Below are 22,162 nucleotides of genomic sequence, written 5' to 3' on the forward strand. Positions count from 1 at the left end.
CAGTCTTGTGTGGGAAAATATGTGGGTCACATAGCCTGGCATTCTTTGTTTCCGTGCAGAGAAACCAAAACTCAACCATACCAGCTGAAAATACAAACTTTAGCCTCTCCTTTGTTCAGAGGATATTCCCCCCTCTTCCCCCAGGCCAGATTCATTCAGCAAGGTCTCTCCCATAGACCCAGGATGGGAGAAAAGCCTCAGTAAATCAGGTTCTTAGAGGGAAGGAGGGAGCAATGATTTGAATCCCAATCAGTCAAAACCTTAAAAAAATTGAAGAGGCCAATATTGAAAAGATTTTGTTCAGATAGCTTATGACTTTTGCAGACAAACCTTGAGTTTTAAATTTTCTGCCGCACAAAGAGGATACATTTTACCCAGGTAAGTTATTACCCGGGTACAATTTAGCTGGAAAATAAGAGGCAGGGTGGGAGAGGGGACCATTCTGGGAGCATGGCTAGAATCAATATTCAGCGCTACCTGGATAAATTTAGCAGAGTAAGTCCGGAGGAATAAATCAGTGTTCTAAAGTTACCCTGCTGACCTTAGGAGGGGGCATTCTGCAGCACCCTTACCCAGCTAAGTGCCACTGAATATCAGCGAAAAATGTTACTCAGATAACTTCACAACTCAGTAGCCTGCCAACCATGGACTTCTAAACTGATGCTGATATCCTAATCCTCCAGAGACATACTCAGCATGCAGGCAACCTAAAAACCAAACAAATCCCACCAAAGATTTCGTTTATGGCTGCAGAAAAGAAACATGAATGTTAGTGTACGGCCAATAAAGAATCTGGAACAGCTTAAACCTGTGCCAATTTGGCAGGAGCAAGCATCAAAAGGTATTTAAAAAGTTGAGAGAGTAACTGGAGATCACAAGAACGTGGTAGCATATTGCTAATAAGTGATATTGGACCATTTGCTCTTGTACAGTTAGAAATTTTAACCACATACTCATCAGTATCGCACACTTTCAAATGCAACAATATCATCATGAACACCACAAACAAAACAACCAGAGCAGAGAGGAACCGGTTCTGCTTTAGTGACGGACAGTGGCGTCTATGTCAATTGTTAATGAGTGGCTCTGCTGTCCCCTTATTCAACGGGGGGGAGGGGGAGTGGTGCCAGTTGAAGTAGCAACATCTGGCCAACAAAGCTGAATCACTTGAAATCTTCACTGTACTGGTGAGCACTGATATGTTTAATCTAATCTTACATTTGTATCCCACTTCTTTTTTTTAAACTCTTATTGGACCACCTAAAGTGGCTTACAGTGCAATGTATCCATGATTAACTTTTTACTGCATCTATGGAATCAAATATCGTAAAAACTTACTCTCCAGCGACTCTCAAGCAGGCTAGGTAAAGCATGGCATAAGGAATCATGTCCTTTTTGCAGTTTCTGCTTCACCTCAGTAAAGCTCTGGTACCTTTATTTTTTGTAAATCTGTGAGAAATCTTAAAATACAGAGATCTTTTGATTGTTGTGCAGTGATTTACTTACACCGTGCTACCTCTAATACATGCATTGCATCTCTGAAGCTGTACAATCTTAGGATGATTGCATGTGATCTGCCACTGAAGGCTTGAGCTAGTGCTGCTGCTAGTGCCCAGCGTACTTGATCTAGCTTAATTCAATTGCTCTTGGTCTCCATACAGAGTAACTTGGGAAGCCATTCTGAAAAGAAACTCACTTCACCCGGTCCCTCTGTTTTTTTCAGGAGTCTTGATAATGCAAAGTTTATTGCACCTATCAGTTTTTCTACATTAAAAGCAATCATTTAGAAATATGTGCTCTCTTTCTAGCATTTCCACCTTCTGCTGCATTACTGTTAAGGAGTCCTTAACCTTAGCCTCTCTGATTTCTATTTTGATTTGCGTGCTCCTGAACAATTGATACTAATTGTGTAACCTTGTCTACTACAATCTCTAATTTATTATCCACACTGGCTGTAATTACCCATTATGTAGCTTCAGTTCTGGCCATGCCTCATATCATCCTGCATCCGCTGTTAATTTTGTGTTCCTAATTTGCACATATTAGGATGGCGTGGGCCACAACAGTTAACACCCCAATTTGCTTAGATCTGTAATAATTCATGACTTATTAGGCAGGGCTTTCAAAAACCTTTACAATTCTTATTGCAGGAGTCACCTCATGATTTGAGTGAAGCAACAGCAACTGTTCTGGGCTTCAGGCATCTCCTGTTAATGTACTCCTAGTACTGTTTATTTACTGGGACTGAAGATATAAAAATTGCCAAGGAAGAGGGTAAGCACATTATACCCATGTTCTCATGGAAGGGAGACCAATTAACTAAATCAAAGAGATATGGGGGGAAAAAAAATAACACCCAAGACAGAAGTCCCGACAGAATATCCAGCCTCCAGGGAAGAATAATACACCCAGGTATCTGTCTGACTGGATGCAGCAGAAATCTGCACAGAACTGCAAACAGTAACCCACACTTTTCATTCCTATGAGAAGAATATTCTAACTTTACTGAATCCCTTGTAGCCAGACAGGGATGGGACACTGTTTTCTCTAATGATGTTCCATGCTAAAGACTCAACATGTGGGCTTTTAATCTTCGGCTGGCTGTTTTTAGGTTATGATTTTTAAAATATGCATTTTACATTTTTATGTTTTACTGCCTATCAATTTTATATTTTATTCATATTTATATGCAGTTAACTGTGTTTCTACTGTTTACAGCATTTTTATGGAACTGGGGCCTATGAGTATGAAAAAATAAAAATAAAGATGCTTTCTTAAGCAAGCCCCTCAAAGTGTGGGTGTTACTGGTATATATTATGCTGAGCAGTTTTTTCCTGCATTTTAATTCCACATCACACTCCACTTACATGACCCACTGTGGTTAATTGCCATGTTACAAAGAAATGTGAAAGTGTACTAGGTTATATCTTTACTCTAAACAATAAGATCAACCTATAGGAGGAAGCAAACTGAAAGCCCAGGGAAGTCACTGTGCGGGGAAATGCCAACAGCACTAATATCCTACAATGCACTAACGTTACACGCTTGGTTGTCTCTAAGGTTTCTCTTTACATACCTTTGTAGCGAATGCGGAGAAAACGGAAGGCCTGGGCTGCTCCTCTTCTTCCTCACCAGCCTGATCAGCTTCCTGAAATCCAGGTGGTAGCGCAGGGCCTATAATGGGTCTCCGGAGAAGAAGAGCACTCCCGTTACAACATATCCTTCCACTGGGAAAACAATGTGCCATGTGAAGAGCTCACCGTCTCCTTGAGCTTCCGCCTCAGGAGGCAGGCATTCTCATCATCAGCACACAAACCTGGGCATCCAACAGCTTCCCTGGATGTCAATGAACGGAAGCTGTAACGAGCCAGATGGCCCACGTTATAGTCATCGTCTAAAAAAGGATTATACAGCTTTCTGGAGAAAGGATAAACCAGGGATCGGCTCAAACATTCCAGTTCAACATGTATAACTTGCCATCAAATTATCACATGTCCTTTTCCAGTACGTAAATCCCCTCTGTTCAGGGGGATGAATGCCAAACAAAAAAATCCGAATTGTGCCACAAACCTGTAAGTAGGTGCTCTGGGATAACTGGCCTCACAGAAGCTATTGCTTCAAATAAACAGACTGACTTGCGATCTGATATGACATGCCATTCTTAAAGTTTTATATTACTATCTAATCTGGCCTGTTCTGCAAATCCTAAATTATACGCTATCACTGCCAAAGTACTTTATTCACGGCACGAGTACAGTACAGGCAGTGTAAGCTTCCCCAAACTGCTTGGTAAACGGTCCTCAAGCCTTTTCTGGAAGGATTATCCCCCTAAAGGTACAATAACTCAGATTCCACACCAATTAAAACTTTGGCTCTCTGCACAGACTGCCAACAATAGTGCCAAGTATTTGCTATTGTGATGGTGGATTCAGTGATGTGAAGAAGATCCACCAGGAACTGGGCTAAACTCGCTACGCTGGCACCACTGACTTGCTTTCAAAACCATGATTTTTAGTCACCACTGGCCACAAGTGAATTAGAACTGGTGACTTACCAGCAAAAGGCTTTCGCTGCCAATCCACAGACCCACCCAGCGAGGAGATGCTACATATTCTGTAGGTAAAGATTTGATTTGCTGGTCTTAAAAAGTACCAACTTTGTAAAAATGGGGCTATACTTTTAATTCCCTTCTTGGGTCTCCCTTATTGTGGACTTAAATTCACTTATATTTCCTTTTGCTTCCTATTGATTTACTTCTTTTATTTTTCTGCATCTTGTTATTGGATTTCTAATACCTGGGATCCATTTTCATGGAATTTGAAATGATGATTAAAAAAAAAAAATAGTAATGGGTCTGTACCTCGAGGATGTGCTGTCAGGGTGGGTAAGTTCTACGTGAAGTAGAAGAATGGGTTAAATTAAAAAGAGCTATAGTAATTAGGATAACAAATATTCCTGTTAGGAAATGAAATAAGAGCAAGAAAAAGAAACCCAAAGCCATTTGTTCAATATTGAGAGAAGAAAGGACAGAGGCACCTTTAATAGAATGGTAGATGCCACATCAGTTATAGATTTGTGCACAAGCAGCAAAACTGAATTTGAAAAAGGTATGGGGCTGGGTGGGATACATCCAAGGAAGCTCAGAGATTCTGGCAGGTCCACTGAAGGAGCTATTTGACAGATCTCTGGAAAAGGCAGTGGCCCCATGGGATTGGAAAAGGGTGGATGTGTCCCTCTTACTAACAGTGGTACGAGGAGGATGGAAACTGCAGGCCAGCGAGTCTTAACTCTGTGGAGGGAAAATTAATGGAGACGCCACTGAAGGAAAGGACATTGAAATATCCATAATCCAGCATAGTTTTACCAGAAGGAGATCTTGTCAAATAAATCTGATCAATTTCTTTGATTGGAGGACTAGAGAATTCGAAAAAGGCCATGTGCCTGGATTTCAGAAAAAGCTTTTGACACTGTTCCACAAAAGAAGGCTGAAAAATAAACACAGCCTGTGGCTGGGGCCAAGTTGAAGGGCTGAATTAGAAACTAGCTGAATGACAGTTAAGAGGGTAATTATAAAAGTCAGAATCACTCTGAGGAAAACAAAGAGGAAGAGTGGGGTGCCTCAGAGCTTAGTCCTGGGGCTGGTTCTGTTCAACATCTTTGTGAGCGATATTGTAGAGGGGTTAGAACAGGAGTCGGTAACCTGTGGCTTTTCCAAGACCCGAATGTGGTTCCATAAGGGGAATGCTGGTGCCCAATGTCATGAACTAAAGAGAAAAAAGGCTGGAGATGGGTTGATTGAGAGAGTGACCACTGGGGATAGAGAGCACACGTGACTGCTGGGGATAGGGGAGGATTGAGAGTGTCTCCACCCAAGGAAAATAAGCTTGGAGTGCTTGGGGATAAGAGAGGATTGGGAGATTTGAGAGAGAGACTGAATAGGATGGAGATTGAGGGAGTTATTGCTTGGACTGGAGAGATATAATGACTGTTGGGTAAGAAGGGAAATTGAGAGACTTGCATTGAGGTGGATAACAGACACAGACTGCTGGGAATGGGAGGATTGAGCAAGGCAGAGAGTGACTGTTAGAGATTGGGGAGATGAGAGAGCAAGTGACAGCTGGGGATGAGGGGGATAAAGAGAGTTCTGAAGAGAGAGGAAGACCACTAGGGAGGAGGAGACAATTTACATGAGTGTCCTAATTTATGACAGGGTGCGGCTCTCAAAATATTTTGGTCAAAGACTGAACCTGTTTTGAAAGGTTGCAGGCCCCTGGGTTAGAAGGAAACCGGATACCCCTGAGGGAGCCGAGAGAATGAGAAGTAATCTAAGAAAGCTTGAGGAGTGGCCAAGTGCTTGGCAATTATGATTTAATGCAAAAAAAGTGCAGAATCGTGCATCTGAGGTGCAAAAATCCAAGGAAACAGTACATGATGAGGGACTGTGAGAAAAACTTATGTGCACTGACAAGGAGAAACTATAGACCAGTGAGCCTGTCAGTGCAGGGCAAAATGGTAGAAGCTATTCTTAAAAACAAAATTACTGGCCATATAGACAGATATGACTTAATGCGGGAGCGTGAACATGGTTTTAGCAAAGGGAAGTGATGTCTTACAAATCTATTAGAGTGGAAAATACACATGTAGATAAAAGGTAAGCCAATTAAAATAGTGTACTTGGATATTTTTTTTTAAACTCTTTACAATGTCCCCTTCCTCAGGAAGGTGAAAAGTCATGGGATGGGAGGCAGTGTCCTACTGTGGATTGGTAACTGGTTAAAAGACGGGAAACAGAGGGCGGACTAAATGGTCAGTGTTTCAAATGGAGAAAGGTCATTAGTGGAGAATCACAGGGATCGGTACTGGAACAGGTGCTGTTTAACATATTAATAAATGATCTAAAAAAAAAGGGAGCAACAAGTGAAATATTCAAATTTACAGATGACACAAAAATTATTCAAAGTTGTAAAAAGAGCAGCAAATTGTGAGAAACTGCAGAAAGACCTTGAGAGACTGGAAATCTGAGCATCTGAATGGCAGCTGACATTTAATGTGGAAAAGTATAAAATAATGCACACAGGGAAAAATAATCCCAACTACAGGAACACAATGCTAGGTTCCATGTTAGGAGTCACCACCCAGGGACAACACATTGAAATCCCCAGCTCAGTCTGCTACAGTGGTCATCAAAAAAAGCAAACAATGTTATGAATGATCCAAAAAAAGAACAGAGAATAAAACAGAAAATATTGCATTGCCTCTGTATCTACCTATGGTATGACTGAACCTCGAGTGCTATATCCTGCCTTGGCCCTACAGCACCCCCCTGTGGTAGCTGGGACGGTGAATCACTACCAGCACAAGCTGCTTGGCAAGTTAAACCTCATGCAGCAACAACACAAAATCCACTGAGAATGGTCTTGATGCTCTAGGCCCCGCAGGATAGGAGTAGGGACCAGCAGCATGGGGCTCCCTTCCTCCTCCGAGCCCCCCTGGTCGCACCCAGAGACAAGCACGGGTGAACATCCCATTCCCCCCCCAACCCCCCCCCCCCCCCCCCGTCAGAGCGGGAAGGGATCAGCACCCTGGCTCAAACCCTGGAGCGCTGCAGAAGCAGTAATGGTGGTCCTCGACGCTTTTTCGCGCTTGCCGGGCCCTCAGATGAGCCCACCCTGCCCTCCGAACATCCGGCACACAAACCGAGCCGGTTGAGATGAGACCACTCTGAGCTGCACGTATGGCATGCTGACCCGCAGCCCATCGCAAAGGAGGAGAAAAACTGTGCTACTGTCTTAAGTTCTCAACTTTTTTTTTCTTTTTTAAACTTTATTCAACTCCTCCAAAGCTGAGACACAGAGGCTAGAAAAAAAAAAGAATAGACTGCCTCAGAATAAAAGAATGCCCCAAGCCTGCAGCCACCTCAGCAGCCTCGTGAAGGGATAGGATCTGGACCATCAAATTTACACCCTACGGGTGCACAGATCAAGCACACAGAGGTCACCAACCCCCGGCTCATCCACCTCAACCGGACAGGGAAGAACCCAGCAGGATTAAAAAAAACAAAACAAAACAAACAAACAAAAAACAAACCCAGGGAGGAAGGCTCAAAAAGAAAAAAATTGTCCAGACTGCAGAACTGCAGGTTTTGCACCATATACCATCTGCTGGAGACAGAGAAATACTGAGGAACTGCAGGTGGCACACATGGTTAAGCAGCAGTGTCAGTAAAACTTTCTCTATCTCCATCTGCTGGCAGGGAGGCAAAGCTCAGGAGAGTGGATTGATCTGGGTACGTACAGGGAATTAAAACGGTGATGGTACAGCTCCCTTATGAAGAAAGATTAAACTGGTTAGGACTCTTCAGCTTGGAGAAGGTGGTGAAGACGAAAACAATGAAGGAATTCAAAGGGGCATGGGATAAACATTGTGGATCCCTAAATGCTAGAGGATGGAATTAAAGAAAAGAGCGTGTATGAGGGTAACTAAGGGTAACTTGCTGGTGTGGCAGTTGCTACCCTTAACAAATAAGCCTTGATACTGTTAATGCAACTCCATCATTGCTCTCTGCTTCAATGGCAGTGGGAAAAGGAGAAATTGGATTCAAACAGATTCAGGGCCCTGACTTTTATGATCTGGGAAACTGATAAGCATGGGGGTAACCTGCACAGTGCAGCAGATACTGGCATAGGCATAAGCTTGCTGGGCAGACTGGGTGGATCATTTGGTCCTTTTCTGCTCTCATTTCTATGTTTCTATGACATTTCTAAAATCATGAGTGGGGTGGAATGGGGTGCGATGTTATTTACCCTTTCAAATGATACAAAAACAAAGGGGACACGCAATAAAACTAACCACCGGCAGACTTAAAACAGATCGTAGAAAGTATTTTTTCACTCAGTGCACAATCAAGCTGTGAAATTTGTTGCCAGAGGACATAGTCAGGGTGATTAGCATAGCGGGGTTTAAAGGGGGTTTGGAACAGTTTCTGGATAAAAAGTCCACAAAACACTATTAGCTAGACAGATTTGGGAAAGCCATCACTATCCCCTGGAGGCAGCACTCAGAAAGAGATCTACTCTTTAGGATCTGCTGTGTACTTGTGACCCTGACTGGTCACTGTCAAGAGAGGATGCTGGAATCGATGGAGCTTGGTCTGACCCAGAATGGTACATTTTATGTGAGACCTCAAGATGATCCTGTCGGATGATCTCAAGGCAGTGACACAATCAGGCCTATCCTGTAAAGTGCGGCCGCGTTTACCCTGCTCCTAAGCCGCTTCTAACTCACGTTCCGGCCGCGTTAGCCCTTCCTGCGATCCCGAATCCCCTTTAACCTACTCCTACCGCGTCCTAAATTCCCCGGGCAACCCCTTCCGCCCGCGGCATGTATATTGCATGCAAACGAGCGAATTAGCTCGATATTGCATGCAAACAAGCCAATTAGCTATTCCCCTAGCATCCTGTAACCCGCGCCCCGACTAACGCTACCTTTCCCTGCCGTTTTGTCGCGCGTTTAACCTGCAAACTTACCGCCTACCCTGACCCAGGCGGTAGAGGCATGGGTAAGGGTAGGTGGCAAGCTTTCCCCCAGCCCCCGCTCACCTGCCCCGGCCGCGATCATGGGTGCCGGTCTCCGTGGCAGCCCCAGTCCTCTCCCCTGCTCCCGAAGCCAAAAAAAAAAAAAAGCGAAAAAAAACTTTGCAGCCCCCTCCGATGCTTCGGGAGGGGAGAGGACTGGGGCTGCCACGGAGACCGCTTTCCCCGTGCAAGTAAGTTGTTTCGCCGCTTGTCTCTTCTCCCCCCTCCGGGGGGAGAAGAGACAAGCGGCAAAACTGAGCAGCGAAGCCCGAACCCGACCCGGCGAATCCCGGACCCGACCCGGCGAATCCCGGACCCGACCCGGACCCCCAACCCCCAACCCGGACCCGACCTGACCGCTGTCAGTCTGTTCTCCCTCCTCCCGGAGCAAGGCTGCTTTTCGCGCCCTGCTCCGGGAGGGGGGAGAAGAGATGACAGCGGCGAAACTAAAAAAAAACAAAAGCTTGTCTCTAGAGACAAGCGGCGAAACTGAACGACGAAACTGAGCGGTGAAGCTAAAAAAAAAAGAAAAGCAATTTTTTTTTTTTTCAAAATTGACAATTTTGGTTTTTTTCCAAAAGCGACTTACTTTTGGGATCTGTCAAGATCCCAAAAGTAAGTCGCTTTCGGACGCCTGCACAACTTACTTTTTTGCAGCCATCATCAGTGACACGACCTGGCTCCGTAGCTCCTCCCGACAAGATGGCCGCCTGCACGGGGAAAGCGCGCAATTGGCCGCTCAAGATGTGACGTCACGATGTCACGTCTTGAGCGGCCAATTGTACGCTTTCCCCGTGCAGGCGGCCATCTTTGTCTTCGGGAGGAGCTACGGGAGGCAGATCGTGTTCCTGCTCAGGGCTGCTGGCTACAAAACAGTAAGTTTTGCCGCTGAAAAGTTTTTTGCCGGTGTCCGGGCTGGGGGAAAGCTTCGCCGTTGTCAGTGTCCCCCCTCCTCCCGGAGCAAGGTGGCTTTTCCGCCTTGCTCCGGGAGGAGGGGGGACACTGACAAGTCGTTTCGCCGCTGTCTTCGCCGTTGTCAGTGTCCCCCCTCCTCCCGGAGCAAGGCGGCTTTTCGCGCCCTGCTCCGAGAGGAGGGGGGACACTGACAAGTCGTTTCGCCGTTGTTTCTGCGCTGTCGCCGCCGTTGCTTCCTGGTATCTGTCATTTCAAATGACATTTGAAATGACAGATACCAGCGTGGCGTGAAGCCTTAGGCCCGCGCACCCAGGATCCTGTATAGGCGCTCTATCCAGTATCCTGGGTTGCGCGGGCCTAAGGCTTTTCGGACGCGGCTTACATTTACATACAATTAGGCTTCAGGATCGAGCGGTAGGTGAGCTGCACTGTGTGGGCGGTAACCGCGGGTGCCGTAGGCACTAACGCAGCTTTTCCTACCGCTCGTTACTGGATCACCCTGAATGTGTGATAAGCAGGCATCCAGAGGTATGCTAGGGTTTATAGGGATAAGCCTAACCAGCAGGAAAAAAAAGATAGGAGATAATGCATTTGTACAGGGTGCTGGCGATTCCTCACCTAGAATATTATGTCCAGTTCTTGAAGCCGTATCTCCCAAAGTATATAGATAGCCTGGAGACAGTCCAGAGAAAGGCTGCCAAAATGGTACAGATTCTGCACCCAAAGCATTATGAAATGAGACTTAAGAACCTAAATAAAGATATTCTAATACCTCAAGCATATAAATCAAGCACAAGAAGCAAACCTTTTTCAGAGGGGTAGAAGCAGAAGCAACATTATTTCTTCACTGAAAGGGTAGTGGATGCATGGAACAGCCTCCCAGTGGAGCTGACAGAAACAAAAACAGTAACCAAATTCAAGAAAGCCTGGGACAAGCACAGAGGATCCCTAGTTAAGAAGAAGTGAGGGGAAGCTATCCGCAGGTGCATAAGGAAAGTTTTCACTAGCAGGAAACGGGAGGTGATAAAGTCCTTGTCTAGGTCATTTACGTTCAATCAACCAATAGACGTTAGCTGTTCCAGGGCGTTTTCAATTGCTGGTCCGGCCCCATGGAGGAGTTTGCTGCTGAACCTCTGGTTAGAGGCTGTTTTGAAGTTACGGAATGGGCTGAAAGCCTTTATATTTAATGGGGCATTTTTATTGGATACTGATTGTTGACATTTTAATAATATATTATTGATCTGACAGGTATGGTTTGAAGATGTTAAGGGAGTATCTTGTCCATACTGTTCCATAATCTGCTATATATAACACTGTTAAAATAGCAGAATATAAATTTGTTAAATAAATAAATAAATGAGAGCGCCCTATTTTCAAGGGCTGAATACCGTGATCGGTTCTGGAGGCCATATCTTTATAGGGCCAATGAGAAGATGGAATCAGAGAAGGGTTTGTAACACAAAACCCTACACCGAGAAGTTTAAGGAACTCAAAATGTAATCACTGGAAGGGAAAAGAAAGTCATGGTTTAATGGAACAAAGTCAGCATGGCTTTACTCAAGGCAAATCTTGCCTCACAAATCTGCTTCACTTTTTTGAAGGAGTTAATAAACATGTGGATAAAGGTGAACCGGTAGATGTAGTGTATTTGGATTTTCAGAAAGCATGTGACAAAGTTCCTCATGAGAGGCTTCTAGGAAAAGTAAAAAGTCATGGGCTAGGTGGCGATGTCCTTCGTGGATTAAAAACTGGCTAAAAGACAGGAAACAGAGAGTAGGATTAAATGGACAATTTTCTCAGTGGAGGGTGGTGGGCAGTGGAGTGCCTTAGGGTTCTGTACTGGGACCTGTGCTTTTCAATATATTTATAAATGATCTGGAAAGAAATACGACAAGTGAGGTAATCAAATTTGCAGATGATACAAAATTATTCAGAGTAATAATCACAAGAGGATTGTGATAAATTGCAGGAAGACCTTGTAAGACAGGAAAATTGGGCAACGAAATGGCAGATGAAATTTAATGTGGATAAATGCAAGATGATGCAAATAGGGAAAAATAACCCATGCTATAGTTACACAATGTTAGGTTCCATATTAGGAGCTACCACCCAGGAAAGAGATCTAGGCATCATGGTGGATAACACATTGAAATAGTCAGCTCAGTTTGCTGCGGCAGACAAAAAAGCAAACAGAAAGGTGAATAAAATGGAAAATGTCTAAATACCTCTGTATCGCTCCATGGTGAGACTGCACCTTGAATACTGTGTACAATTCTGGTCGCCGCATCTCAAAAAAGATATAGTTGTGATGGAGAAGGTACAGAGAAGGGCAACCAAAATGATAAAGGGGATGAAATAGCTCTCCTATGACGAAAGACTAAAGAGGTTAGGACTTTTCAGCTTGGAGAAGAGATGGCTGAGGCGGGGATATGATAGAGGTGTTTAAAATCATGAGAGATCTAAAATGGGTAAATGTGAATCGGTTATTTACTCTTTCGGATAATAGAAGGACTAGGGGTCACTCCATGAAGTTAGCATGTAGCACATTTAAAACTATTTGGAGAAAGTTCTTTTTCACTCAACGCACAATTAAACTCTGGAATTTGCTGCCAGGGGATGTGGTTAGTGCAGTTAGTGTAGCTGGGTTTAAAAAAGATTTGGATAAGTTCTTGGTGGAGAAGTCCATTATCTGCTATTAATCAAGTTGACTTAGAAAATAGCCACTGCTATTACTAGCTTTGGATAGACTTAGTTTTTGGGTACTTGCCAGGTACTTATAGCCTGGATTGGCCACTGCTGGAAACAGGATGCTGGGCTTGGTGGTCCCTTGGTCTGACCCAGTATGGCATGTTCTTTTGTTCTTAAAAGAAGATATGGTAGGAACCTGAGACATATTTAGCTGCCTACAGTAAAGTATATAAAAAAGGATTTCTCTATTAAAAAAAAAAATGAAAGGATCAAGGGATTATGACATGAAGTTGGAGAGAAGGCAGACCCAGAGAATATAAAAGGAAATACTTCTTTACCTAGAGGGTAACAGCTGCCTGGAGCAGCCCACCAGCAGAGGTAGTAGTAACCAAAATTAAGAGAATTTAAACACATTTGGGACAGATACAGAGGGCATGGACAGATCGAGGGTGGGGGAGCAGTAAGGTAAAAGAAATGGTGGGGGCGAGGGCTTCAGTGCTGGACTATGTATGGAAATGGATATGCTCATCTACCTAAAATGGTAGGGGGCTAAAAAAAAGGGAGAGATGACAAAGTCGGCTTGCACAAAGTAGCAATACAGCTGCATCCAGTTAGTGGCGTAGCTACGGGTGGGCCTGGGTGGGCAGTGGTCCACCCACTTTCCATTCAGGCCCACCCAAATTTCTTTGCAAGACACTGCAGCAAATAGAAAGCAGGCAGCATGAGCAGACACCCAAGGGAGAAAAAAAATTAATAAAACCAGCTGGTGTGTTGCGGCTCCCGGTGTCCCACAGTCCTAGTAATACTTCCCTTTATCTTCTTCCTGCCCCCACAGACCAATGGGAAACCTCCTCCCTTCTTCCTGCCCCCACGGGCCAATGGGAAACCTCCTCCCTTCTTCTTGCCCCCACGGGCCAATCGGAAGCCTTCTTCCTGCCAGTGGGAGGAGGAAGCCTCTGATTGGCCGGTGGGGCAGGAAGGAGGGGGGCATCGGGCTGGGAGGAATGGCAGTGTTCAAGCCACGGGCTGGAAGTGCAGGGCAGGGAGGTGACTAGAGTGTGTGTGAGAGACAGAGTCTGGGCAGGGAAGTGACTGACTGGGGTGTGTGTGAGAGAGACAGAGTCTGGGCAGGGAAGTGACTGACTGGGGTGTGTGTGAGACAGAGTCTGGGCAGGGAGGTGACTGACTGGGGTGTGTGTGAGAGAGACAGAGACTGGGCAGGGAGGTGACTGGGGTGTGTGTGAGAGAGACAGAGACTGGGCAGGGAAGTGACTGACTGGGGTGTGTGTGAGAGAGACAGAGACTGGGCAGGGAAGTGACTGACTGGGGTGTGTGTGTGAGACAGAGTCTGGGCAGGGAGGTGACTGACTGGGGTGTGTGTGAGAGAGACAGAGACTGGGCAGGGAGGTGACTGGGGTGTGTGTGAGAGAGACAGAGACTGGGCAGGGAGGTGACTGGGGTGTGTGTGTAGGCGGTGGCCTAGGGTGCCACAATTTTTGGGATGGGGTTGCAAACTCCCACCAGCACAAGAGGTCCTGCGACAAATCCAATACCAAAGGAGGGGGTGCTGTGCCGGAGCTGCTGCCAATTCTAATCCAGGGGAGGGGTTGCATTACTGATGGTTCGATTATGGTGCCAAATACTCTTGCACCGGCCCTGTGTGTGTGACTTGTGGGCCCTAAAGAAGAGGACAGTAAGGACAGAGCTTCAGCAGCCGCTGCTGCTCCTGGTATGTGCTTTCAAGGGAAAGGAGTAGGAGAGTTGCTGGAGAGGGTAAGTAAAGGTGGCATTTTAAGTTTATTTTTCTTGATTGACTGCCATTTTAATTGAGTATTATGTAATGTGTCTACTGTTTTGAAATATTTTATTGATATTTGGAGAATTTTTAATAATTTTTATGAGTTTTGTTGGATGTTATTCTGTTCATCAGCTGTTTTGAAACATTTATTAATATATTTTTACAATTATTTCTGTGTGGGGATCTATAGCAGCTTGGCTTGTTCTTTTTCCTAATAGGAGGTGTATTAGTGTTTAGGACCTGATTTAATATTTGTAGTGTTGCCCATAGATAGGGTTGTTATATGTTCCATAATGCAGGTGTAACTTTGTGCAGATTAGTTTCTGTGCATTATTGCAGGTCCTGGGACTGTGTTAGGTGCTATATTTCTCTTTCCATTTCTCCAGGTTTGCACTGCATGCAGAGTGGCTTTTTTTGGTTTGCAATTCCAGTTTCTATCTTCATACAAGCATTCCCGGACGCCAATTAAACTATCACCTCCACGCCACCCCTTATCTCCACATATACCATGGTGAACCATATCTTCTATCGTTTACTTGTGTGAATTAATAACCTGTCCTTTCTCTTCCTTCTCCGCCAAGTTCTTTTCACCCTGTTATATGTAACTGCCTTTTTCCGCACCATTGTTATAGTTTATGTTTACTACGCACCCCTGTTTTATGTGAACCAGCATGATGTGACTGCTGTCTCGAATGCCGGTATATAAAAATTTGAAATAAATAAATAAATAAATAAAATATTTATAATGTGTGGTCTTTCTGTACTTTGGTGAAGGTCGGTTCTGTGTGTGTGCCCGAGGTGAGGTATTTTACTAGCATGTAGGCAATTGTATCAATCTTATTTGTGGATGCAGAGTGTATGTTTACATGATGATAGCTTAGTAAATGACAGGGCTGGAGAGCCTTTTTCTCCTGTCTACCCAGTTATCCTCTCCACACTGCTAAGGATACATCCCAGCTGTCAGCCAAAGGGTGTGACCACCTTCAAGACATCTCTTTATCCAGAACAGTCTTTTTTTCTGTTCTTCCTTTGTAAAGAAATGGGGATGAATGTCAGGAGCCCCTGGACTCGATTCAGCAAATGTCACCATCAGAGGAAGACTAAAACTAAATAGTTGAGCCATAGGAAAGGAAAAGAAGTCTTTAAAGGTATTTATCTGTTTTATTGATACAGATTAATAAGGCATTTGCTCAATTATGGTAAATATTTTGGTACAACATTCCAGAGGGTTTTAAAACATCTCACAGAATTCTGTGATGCATAATGAGATATTTGTCTTTATAGTAGACTAGTATATGGTTCTTTGTAAGTTAGGGGATACTGCCACTTGAGATCTCTTTAAGTATAATTGAAATGCTTCCATAACTATATATTAGGTTTAGCATTGGTAGCTGCTTGAAGTAATTGAGTTTAAAATATTAAAAGTATAACAGCTGTAGCAGATTATTTAGAAATCTATTGTCAGGTGTGGTTGTGAAAGTATTTATCAATAAGAATATGAATTCCATGGCTCAGACTTTGTTTAGTGCCCACCCATGTTAAACTTGGGCCCAGCCAAAAATTAATTTCTGGCTACGCCACTGATCCAGTTCCCAAGAAGAGGAGGTGAGGGCAATCAAAATTCAGTAGCAGCAAGGTTTTGGTAGATCCTCAGTTATAATCTGAGTAAGTGTGTTGGGGGAAACAGTAAGTTTCCTATTATGGGCAGTAGGATGACTTGGTTATATTTTTTTTAGCAAAAAGGAGTGAACTTCCACAGGCCATCAGATGGGGCCGCAGGCTGGGAGATATCCTTAGCTAAAGCTCTATGTAGACTGAATCGGCCAAATGGGCCTTATCTGCTCACATCTACTATATTATATTTCTTGAATATCAGTCTTTGTATAGAGTAGGTGAATTTTACCTAGTGGATGCAGCCTACAAATCTCATTACAGAGTAAGAAATGAATCATGTGCTGGAAATTAAAGCACTGCTGAGTAATACTTGGGATTGTGTAAGAAATTACACATGTAAACTGCAAAATCAAAACCTTAATCATTTTTAAATAAAATATTTGTAGGGAAGTATGATGTTAAACTTACCTCTCTGGGGAGTCAGCCTGCCTCTTAAATCCAGGTGGAAGTGCCGGTCCAAAAAAGCCATCATCCGGTTCCTTCTCTGCACACTTTTGCTTCCTACCAACACAAAGCATAGATTTGGCCATTAATGAGACAAGAACAACAGAATTATATTGCATACCTATATGTTCACACACGTGTTAGGAGAGAAAAGAAACCATATTAATTCTGACTAAAACAAGCAGTGTGTTACATGCTGCATTGATTTGCACGGGAAAGCCAGTAGAGCACCAAAATCAGCCAGAGAGCATCAATCTAAAAATGTAAGAACTAATTTAATTTAGTTTAACTATTGAAAAGCTTAAGTAGTCTATTCCTTTTTTTTTTTAAACTTTTATGCATTTAACTTTTATTATGCATTTCATAATATAATTTCAAGAACACACTTGAAGAAGAAACCTAGAATATAGATATACAGAAATTACAAAAAAAAATACAGGAAAAACCAACATAGCCAATTAAAATTCAAGTCCTTAAAAAAAAAAAAAAAGATCCAAGACCTGATCCAAGAAAATAAAAAGAAAATTTCAAAAAGAAAACAAGCTGTCAGATAGATAAAAAAAAAATCTAATACAGAACCAAACTTTCTGCTTATCAAGAAATCATGAAACTGTGGGAACAAGAGAACTATCTCCATGTAAGTTCTTATCACTAAAGAAATGAGTCAGCTGGGAAGGCTGAAAGAAAATATAAGAAACTTCTTTACATTTTATGTGACATTTACATGGATATTTTAAGATAGATGAACCTAGTTGCAAAACTCTAGGCAGCATGATAAAGAATGGTTTCCTTTCTTTTGTCTGTCTTGACACATCAGGGAAGACCTTGACTTTACAACCCAAAAAGACCTCATTAGTGAGGCAAAATGAGATTTTTGATGGTTTTTGAAAGCTTGGCATATTTGCCTATGGCTACCAATTGGAATGCAAGTGCATGGATGCTTTCCTGCTGTTAGTCCTCAGAAGTCCTGTATTAGTGCTGCTTTGAAACGTGCTGATTAGCAATGCCACCAAATAATGACCTGGGGGATGTGACCATAACAGAAGATGCACACTTTTTGTTCTGAATACAATCACAAATGATATTGTAAGTACTCAATTTCAGGTTATAATGCGTAAATGCAGAAGTCCCCTGGTGACCTTCAGCATGTAACAAAACTTGATTATTTTTTTTTAGGACACACTAAAGTTCTGGGTGGCCCTGGCACAAAAGTGACCTTTTCCACTCTCTTTTAGTACGAGAATTGTAAAGCATTACAGGCACTGACTAGATTATATAGCATCCTGTAGGGAGTATTACTATAAATATCTAATGTAGGGGTAGGCATCTTCAGTCCTAGAGGGTCAAAAACAGGTCTGGTTTTCAGGATATCCACAATTCATATGCATGAGAGAGATCAGCATACAGTAGAGGAAGTATATGCAATTATCATCTCATGCTTTATCAATTAACAATCGTTTATTCTCCCTGCCACCTGATCTATTAAAGGGAATCAAAGTTGCTATTGCTGCTGTTTTAACAGGGAATGGAAAAAAACTGAAGGAAACACATGTTCATTCATTCACATCTCTCTCTGACTAACCTGCGTTTTGGAGAAGAGCCATTTTCCTCTCCAGAGTTCTGATGTTCTTCTCTTTTTGCCCGAGATGGCTCATCCTCTTCGCTATCTTCTGAGGTTCCGGAGCTGACATGATACTGGTATCCAGGTGGCAAAGCTGGACCTGCAACTATGCATACAGACATGCTATGCAGTTACTCAAACCGGCAAACTAGCAGACTACCAGTTAAGTATTTATTTAGATTTTTATATTCCGCTTTTCATTTCGGCACTTCAGAGCAGATTACATTCAAGTACTATAGGTATTTCCTTATCTCCAGAAGGCTTACAATCTTATTTTGTTCCTGAGGCAACAGAAGGTAAAGTCACATCCTGTCTACAGTGCCAAAATTCTCAGTATCTCTGAATTTGATTCCAGTAATCTCCCTTATTGCTCTCTCTCTCTCTTCTTGATTTAGTTCTGAAGACTGGAAATAAGAAACATCTTTAGATACTGACAACCGTAGAAATTACTTACTTGATAATTTCATTTTCCTTAGTGTAGACAGATGGACTCAGGACCAATGGGTATAGTGTGCTCCTGTTAGCAGTTGGAGACTGTGTCAGATTTCAATCTGACGTCAGCACTACATATACCCGTGCACAAGGCTCTGATCTTCAGTTTTCACCTCGAAAAGCAATTATGGATATATGCGTGTTTGGATAATTTCGATTAACTTGGTTAACTCGAGTAACTTGATTAACCTGATACTTGATTACTCGGATTGGTTGACGTGGTTTCTAGCTGGAGACCGCCAGAGCACTCAACTGAGAAGCGCCGACACCTGGTGATATGGGTGTCTGAACTAGAGATAAGGGTTGGCTTACCCGTGCTTGTGTTGCTCCCGGATTCCCCCAAGGATTCTTGAGTACGAGGCAGTCATGGGCGGGGTGCTGAGTCCATCTGTCTAAGTAAAATGAAATTATCAGGTAAGTAATTTCTACATTTCCTAGCATGTAGCAGATGGACTCAGGACCAATGGGATGTACAAAAGCTACTCCCGAACCGGGCGGGAGGCTGCCCGTGGCCCATTTAGTACTGCCTTTGTGAATGCTGTGTCCTCCTTGGCCTGAACATCGAGGTGATAGAATCTCGAGAAGGTGTGGATGGAGGACCACGTTGCCGCCTGACAGATCTCCGCGGGTGACAGCATCTTGGTTTCTGCCCAGGACACTGCCTGGGCCCTTGTGGAATGGGCCTTGACTTGTAGAGGTGGAGGCTTGCCTGCCTCTATGTAGGCCGCCTTGATTACTTCTTTGATCCAGCGGGCTATGGTTGCCCGCGAGGCCGTTTCCCCTTGCTGTGAAAAACGAAAAGATGGTTTGTCTTTCGTACATGTTCCGATCTTTCCAGGTATCGGACTAGGAGTCTGCCGACATTCAGGTGGCGAAGAAGGCGTGAGTCTTCAGAGTCCTTATGCTCATCTGGAGATGGCAGCAAGATGGTTTGGTTTAGATGGAAGTGAGAAACCACCTTTGGCAGGAAAGAGGGTACAGTGCGCAGGTGTATGGATCCCGGCATGAATCCGAGGACTGGCTCCCGGCATGATAGTGCTTGAAGTTCGGAGATTCGATGGGCTGAGCAGATTGCCATGAGGAACGCCATCTTCAAGGTCAGGAGCTGTAGGTACAGACCACGAGTTGGTCTGAGCGAAGCTTCCGCTAGGAAGTATAACACTAGATTGAGATTCCATAGGGGTATCGGCCACTTTAGAGGTGGCCGAATGTGCTTGACCCCTTTTAAGAAGTGGGAGATGTCTGGGTGGGCCGCTAGGCTGGTGCCATCCACCCTGGGTCTGAAGCTGGCCAGGGCGGCCAGTTGCACCTTGATGGAGCTGAGGGACAACCCTTTGTTCACGCCGTCCTGCAGAAATTCCAGGATCATGGGGATTTTGACTGTCTGTAGAAGGATGTTGCAGTCCTCACACCAGACTTCGAATATTCTCCATACTCGTATATACGTTGATGAGGTGTAGAACTTGTGCGTTCGGAGCAGTGTGTCAATCACTGGTCCTGAGTATCCACTCTTTTTCAGGTGAGACCTCTCAGTGGCCAGACCGTAAGCGAGAATCTCATTGGATCTTCGTGGAGAATCTATCCTTGCTGGAGTAGATCCCTGTGTGGAGGTAGGTATAGAGGGTTTCCCGCCAGAAGTCTTCGCATGTCCGCATACCACGGTCTTCTTGGCCAGTCCGGGGCCACTAGAAGTACCAGCCCTCTGTGGTGGTCTATCTTGCGGATGACTCCGCCCAGTAGTGGCCATGGAGCGAAGGCATACAGAAGGTCCTTCTGTGGCCAGGTCTGGACGAGGGTGTCGATTCCCTGGGACAGTGGTTCCCGTCTTCGGCTGAAGAACTTGGGAACCCGGGTGTTGGACCCGGTTGCCAGAAGATCCATGGCTGGGGTTCCCCAGTGGTTTAATATCTGCTGGAAGGCTGCTGTAGATAGTGTCCATTCCCCCAGATCCAGACTCTCTCTGTTGAGGTAGTCCGCAGTGACATTGTCTTTTCCCGCGATGTGGGCAGCTGATATCCCTTGTAGGTTTGATTCTGCCCACATCATTAGGGGCTCTATTTCCAGAGACACCTGCTGGCTTCTGGTTCCCTCCTGGCGGTTGATGTAGGCCACTGTTGTGGCGTTGTCCGACATGACTCTGACTGATTTGCACTGGAGTCTGTGACTGAACCGTAGGCAGGCTAGTCTGACTGCTTGGGCTTCCAGTCAGTTTATGTTCCATGCCGACTCTTCTTTGTCCCATTGTCCTTGAGCCGTTAGCTCCTGGCAGTGGGCTCCCCATCCTCGCAGGCTCGCATCCATGGTGAACAAGGTCCATTCTGGTGGGGATAGGCTTGTTCCCTTGCTCAGATGGTCTTCTTGTAGCCACCATTATAGCTGGTTCCGAACCTTCGCCGGTAGCCAGAGGGGATCAGAGTAGTTTTGAGACACCGGGTTCCACCGTGACAGTAGGAAATGTTGTAGGGGCCGCATGTGGGCCCTTGCCCACGGGATGACTTCTATGGTTGATGCCATGAGTCCAAGGACTTGGAGATAGTCCCATGCCATGGGAAGAGTGGAGTTCAACAATGCTCATAGTTGTTCCATCAATCTCTTTCTCCTTGTAGGAGGAAGGGTGACTTTGTTCCATTTGGTGTAGAACTGGACTCCCAGGTACTCTAGGGATTGGGAGGGCTGCAGGTGGCTCTTGGGTGTGTTGATGACCCACCCGAGGCTCTGCAGTAGTTCCTTGACTCTGGTGGTTGCTTGATGGCTTTCCTCTGGTGATTTCGCTCTGATCTACCAATCGTCCAGGTATGGGTGCACGAGGATCCCTTCTTTCCTCAGTGTCGCCGCTACTACCACCATGATCTTGGTGAACGTTCGGGGAGCCGTAGCTAGCCCGAATGGTAGGGCCTGGAACTGGTAGTGATGGCCCAATATTGCGAAGCGTAGAAAAACGCTGATGGATGCGATGGATCGGTAGGCGGAGATAGGCTTCTGACAGATCCAGGGAGGTCAGGAATTCTCTCGGTTGTACCACCTTTAAGATCGAGCGCAGGGTTTCCATGCGGAAGCGGGGTACCTTCAGGTAGCGATTGACTGCCTTGAGGTCCAGTATGGGCCGGAATGTTCCCTCTTTATTGTGCACGATGAAGTAGATGGAATAGTGCCCAGAACTTTGTTGGTGCGTGGGCACCGGTGTTGTTGCCTTTAGGACGAGGAGTTTTGATAGTGTGGTTTCCACTGCCTTCCTCTTGGAGGGGTCGTGGCACAGAGAAATCACAAACTTGTCCGGGGGGGATGCTGTGGAAGTCCAGGTAGTATCCCTCTCGGATGATGAATAGGACCCAATTGTCCGACATTATTTCGACCCATCTTTGGTAGAATAGGGCGAGTCTACCCCCTATGATCTCTTCCTGTAGCTGGGTCTGCTGATTCTCATTTTGTGTTACGGTTGGGGCCTGGTCCCGAGCC

General features: G+C 44.7%; 1 protein-coding gene across 2 annotated transcripts in view; it reads right to left on the bottom strand.

Moving 5' to 3' along the window:
• The window catches only part of GPALPP1 (GPALPP motifs containing 1), a 95,669-nt gene that overhangs the window by 63,539 nt on the left and 9,968 nt on the right, over nucleotides 1-22,162 (bottom strand). Inside the window, exons 2-4 of one of the 2 annotated variants that reach the window (XM_029602909.1) lie at nucleotides 18,176-18,314; nucleotides 16,558-16,650; nucleotides 3,077-3,185 (exon numbers count right to left, since the gene is read on the bottom strand). In XM_029602909.1, coding sequence (XP_029458769.1) covers nucleotides 3,077-3,185; nucleotides 16,558-16,650; nucleotides 18,176-18,314 — 341 coding nt within the window. Of the gene's footprint in view, nucleotides 1-3,076; nucleotides 3,186-16,557; nucleotides 16,651-18,175; nucleotides 18,321-22,162 lie in introns of both variants that reach the window. The other variant, XM_029602908.1, reaches the window with a different exon arrangement.

The sequence above is a fragment of the Rhinatrema bivittatum genome, chromosome 5, assembly GCF_901001135.1.
Source record: "Rhinatrema bivittatum chromosome 5, aRhiBiv1.1, whole genome shotgun sequence".
NCBI lineage: Eukaryota > Metazoa > Chordata > Amphibia > Gymnophiona > Rhinatrematidae > Rhinatrema > Rhinatrema bivittatum.